Source organism: Podarcis bocagei (assembly GCF_964188305.1).
Source record: "Podarcis bocagei genome assembly, chromosome: Z".
NCBI classification, from domain to species: Eukaryota; Metazoa; Chordata; class Lepidosauria; order Squamata; family Lacertidae; genus Podarcis; species Podarcis bocagei.
Window position 1 is genome coordinate 425,919 of NC_138140.1, and position 5,000 is coordinate 430,918.

The 5,000-nt window shown below is 50.3% G+C and overlaps 1 protein-coding gene across 1 annotated transcript in view; it reads left to right on the plus strand.

Annotated features, from left to right (window-relative positions):
- Positions 1-5,000, plus strand: part of GLE1 (GLE1 RNA export mediator) — a 39,053-nt gene that overhangs the window by 30,878 nt on the left and 3,175 nt on the right. Inside the window, exons 15-16 of the mRNA XM_081179154.1 lie at positions 2,615-2,719; positions 4,732-4,814. Of these exons, the coding sequence (XP_081035280.1) occupies positions 2,615-2,719; positions 4,732-4,814 (188 nt within the window). The remainder of the gene's footprint in view (positions 1-2,614; positions 2,720-4,731; positions 4,815-5,000) is intronic.

Sequence of the window (5,000 nt, forward strand, 5' to 3'; positions counted from 1 at the left end):
TCCGGGTTGGTCCGGATGAAACCCTGGGATCCCTTTCCGGTGGGGGGGCAGGGGGTAAGGGATTCCGGGATATTCCGGGAGATTCTGGGTTGGTCTGGATGAAACCCTGGGATCCCTTTCCGGTGGGGGGGCAGGGGGTAAGGGATTCCGGAAGATTCCGGGAGATTCTGGGTTGGTCTGGATGAAACCCTGGGATCCCTTTCCGGGGGCAGGGGGTAAGAGATTCCGGAAGATTCCGGGTCGGTCCCGATGAAACCCTGGGATCCCTTTCCGGTGGGGGGGCAGGGTGTAAGGGTTTCCGGAAGATTCCGGGTTGGTCCGGATGACCTTGGGATCCATTTCCAGTGGGGGAGGCAGGGGGTAAGAGATTCCAGAAGATTCCGGGTTGGTCCGGATGACCCTGGGATCCCTTTCCGGTGGGGGGAGGCAGGGGGTAAGAGATTCCGGAAGATTCCGGGTTGGTTCGGATGAAACCCTAGGATCCCTTTCCGGTGGGGGGGCAGGGGGTAAGGGATTCCGGAAGATTCTGGGTTGGTCCGGATGTAACCCTGGGATCCCTTTCCGGTGGGGGGAGGCAGGGGGTAAGAGATTCCGGAAGATTCCAGGTTGGTCTGGATGAAACCCTGGGATCCCTTTCCGGGGGGCAGGGGGTAAGAGATTTCAGAAGATTCCGGGAGATTCCGGGTTGGTCTGGATGAAACCCTAGGATCCCTTTCCGGTGGGGGGGGCAGGGGGTAAGGGATTCCGGAAGATTCCGGAAGATTCTGGGTTGGTCCGGATGAAACCCTGGGATCCCTTTCCGGGGGCAGGGGGTAAGGGATTCCGGAAGATTCCGGAAGATTCTGGGTTGGTCCGGATGAAACCCTGGGATCCCTTTCCGGGGGGAGGGGGTAAGAGATCCCGGAAGATTCCGGAAGATTCCGGGTTGGTCTGGATAAAACCCTGGGATCCCTTTCCGGGGGGCAGGGGGTAAGAGATTCCAGAAGATTCCGGGAGATTCCGGGTTGGTCTGGATGAAACCCTAGGATCCCTTTCCAGTGGGGGGGCAGGGGGTAAGGGATTCCGGAAGATTCCGGAAGATTCTGGGTTGGTCCGGATGAAACCCTGGGATCCCTTTCCGGGGGCAGGGGGTAAGGGATCCCGGAAGATTCCGGAAGATTCCGGGTCGGTCCGGATGAAACCCTGGGATCCCTTTCCGGGGGAGGGGGTAAGAGATCCCGGAAGATTCTGGAAGATTCCGGGTTGGTCTGGATAAAACCCTGGGATCCCTTTCCGGGGGGCAGGGGGTAAGAGATTCCAGAAGATTCCGGGAGATTCCGGGTTGGTCTGGATGAAACCCTAGGATCCCTTTCCAGTGGGGGGGCAGGGGGTAAGAGATCCCGGAAGATTCCGGAAGATTCCGGGTCGGTCCGGATGAAACCCTGGGCTCCCTTTCCGGGGGGAGGGGGTAAGAGATCCCGGAAGATTCCGGAAGATTCCGGGTCGGTCCGGATGAAACCCTGGGCTCCCTTTCCGGGGGGAGGGGGTAAGAGATCCCGGAAGATTCCGGAAGATTCCGGGTCGGTCCGGATGAAACCCTGGGATCCCTTTCCGGGGGCAGGGGGTAAGGGATTCCGGAAGATTCCGGAAGATTCCGGGTCGGTCCGGATGAAACCCTGGGCTCCCTTTCCGGGGGCGAGGGAGGGAGGGAAAATAAATTGATTTATTGATTTATTTATTTTGAATTTATTTGATTGATTCTCTTATTTATTTTATTTATTCTATGTTATGTTATTTTGAATTTATTTGATTCTAGGTTATGTTATTTTATTTTGAATTTATTTTATTTATTCTAGGTTATGTTATTTTGAATTTATTTGATTCTAGGTTATGTTATTTTATTTTGAATTTATTTGATTTATTCTAGGTTATGTTATTTTGAATTTATTTGATTGATTCTAGGTTGTTATTTTATTTTGAATTTATTTGATTTATTCTAGGTTATGTTATTTTGAATTTATTTGATTGATTCTAGGTTATGTGATTTTGAATTTATTTGATTGATTCTAGGTTATGTTATTGGATTCATTCTATATTATTTATTTTCTTTTGAATTTATTTGATTGATTCTATGTTATTTTGAATTTATTTGATTGATTCTATGTTGTTATTTTATTTTGAATTTATTTGATTTATTCTATGTTATTTTATTTTGAATTTATTTGATTGATTCTATGTTATTTATTTGATTGATTGTATGTTATGTTATTTTGAATTTATTTGATTTATTCTATGTTACGTTATGTTATTTAATTTTATATTTTACATTTTGTTTTTATTTCTTTATTTTTCTTTATTTCAGTCGGATTTATTTCTTTACTTACTCATTTCATTTTTATAGATTTTCTTGCGTTTATTTCTCATGATTTTTGACTCCTAGTCAAAAATATTTTTAACCATTTTTAATGATTTTTGACTCCAAGTGGATTTTTCGTTTTATTTTTTTTAATATTTGGGCTCTCGTTTTATTTCAGCCCGGTCTTCGAATCGCGATGATTTCCCCCTCATTTAAATATTTTATTATTCAAATAATTTGACGTGAATATTCGATGATTTCCTCCCGATTTTTTCCCAGAACCACCCGCACGGACTCACCCAGGCCTGGCGCTGGTTGGCACAGACTTTGAACTCGGAGCCCTTGGCCGACGTGACGGCCACCATCCTCTTCGACTTCCTGGAGGTGGGACCCATTTCCTCTTTCCTATTTCCTGTTTCCTGGAGGCGGGACCCAGGAAGTGGGGGCGGGGAGGGCATTTCCTGTTTCCTGGAGGAGGGATCTGGGAGGAGAAGAGGGGAGGGATTGCCCATTTCCTGTTTCCTTTCCTGTTTCCTGGAGGTGGGGTGGGACCCAGGCGTTCGGGAGGGGAGGGGATTTCCTGTTACCTGGAGAGGGAAGGGGAAGGATTCCCTGTTTCCTGGAGGTGGGATCTGGGAGGAGGGGAGGGGATTTCCTGTTTCCCCTTCCTTGTTTCCTGGAGGTGGGACCCAGGCATCCAGGAGGGGAGGGGACTTCCTGTTTCCTGGAGGTGGGGTCTGGGGGGAGAAGAGGGGAGGGATTTCCCATTTCCTGTTTCCTTTCCCATTTCCTGTTTCGTGGAGGTGGGATGGGACCCAGGCGTTCGGGAGGGGAGGGGATTTCCTGTCTGTTTCCTGGAGGTGGGACCCAGGCGTCCGGGGCAGGAAGTGGGGGAGGGGAGGGCATTTCCTGTTTCTTGGAGGTGGGATCTGGGAGGAGAGGAGGGGAGGGATTGCCCATTTCCTTCCTGTTTCCTGGAGGTGGGATGGGACCCAGGCGTTCGGGAAGGGAGGGGATTTCCTGTTTCCTGTTTGTTTCCTGGAGGTGGGACCCAGGCGTCCAGGATTTCCCATTTCCTGGAGGTAGGACCCAGGCGTCCGGGGCAGGAAGTGGGCGAGGGGAGGGCATTTCCTGTTTCCTGGAGGTGGGATCTGGGGGGAGAGGAGGGGAGGGATTGCCCATTTCCTGTTTCCTTTCCTGTTTCCTGGAGGTGGGGTGGGACCCAGGCGTTCGGGAGGGGAGGGGATTTCCTGTTTCCTGGAGGTGGGACCCAGGCGTCCGGGGCAGGAAGTGGGGGCGGGAGGGCATTTCCTGTTTCCTGGAGAGGGAAGGGGAAGGATTTCCTGTTTCCTGGAGGTGGGACCCAGGCGTCCGGGAGAGGGGAGGGGATTTCCTGCTTCCCCTTTCCTGTTTCCTGCTTCCCCTTTCTTGTTTCCTGTTTCCTGGAGGTGGGACCCAGGCGTCCGGGGAGGGGAGGGGATTTCCTGTTTCCCCTTTCTTGTTTCCTGTTTCCTGGAGGTGGGACCCAGGCGTCCGGGGAGGGGGTCATGGGATTCCCATTTCCTGTTTCCTATTTCCTGTTCCCTGGAGGTGGGACCCAGGCGTCCGGGGAGGGGAGGGGACTTCCTGTTTCCCCTTTCTTGTTTCCTGTTTCCTGGAGGTGGGACCCAGGTGTCCAGGAGGGGTCATGGGATTCCCATTTCCTGTTTCCTCTCCTATTTCCTGTTTCCTGGAGGTGGGACCCAGGCGTCCGGGGAGGGGATTTCCTGTTTCCCCTTTCTTGTTTCCTGTTTCCCCTTTCCTGTTTCCTGGAGGTGGGACCCAGGCGTCTGGGAGAGGGGAGGGGATTTCCTGTTTCCCCTTTCTTGTTTCCTGTTTCCCCTTTCTTGTTTCCTGTTTCCTGGAGGTGGGACCCAGGTGTCCTGGAGGGGGTCATGGGATTCCCATTTCCTGTTTCCTTTCCTATTTCCTGTTCCCTGGAGGTGGGACCCAGGCGTCCGGGGAGGGGAGGGGATTTCCTGTTTCCCCTTTCTTGTTTCCTGTTTCCCCTTTCTTGTTTCCTGTTTCCCCTTTCTTGTTTCCTGTTTCCCCTTTCTTGTTTCCTGTTTCCTGGAGGTGGGACCCAGGCGTCCGGGGAGGGGAGGGGATTTCCTGTTTCCCCTTTCTTGTTTCCTGTTTCCCCTTTCTTGTTTCCTGTTTCCTGGGGGTGGGACCCAGGCGTCCGGGGAGGGGAGGGGATTTCCTGTTTCCCCTTTCTTGTTTCCTGTTTCCCCTTTCTTGTTTCCTGTTTCCCCTTTCTTGTTTCCTGTTTCCTGGAGGTGGGACCCAGGTGTCCAGGAGGGGTCATGGGATTCCCATTTCCTGTTTCCTCTCCTATTTCCTGTTTCCTCCCCCAGGTCTGTGGCAACGCTCTCATGAAAGCCTACCAGGCCCAATTTTGGAAGGTGATCAACTTGATCCGGGATCAATATCTGCCAAGGTATGGCCAATCCCATCTAATAATCAATATTTCCATCAATATTTAAACTTTTAATCAATATTATTATTTTCATTGACTATTTATTTACTATTTTCTTTATATTTTTCATTTTCTATCTTCTTTATATTTATATTTTGATTTACTATTTATTTACTATTTTCTTTATATTTTTCGTTTACTATTTTA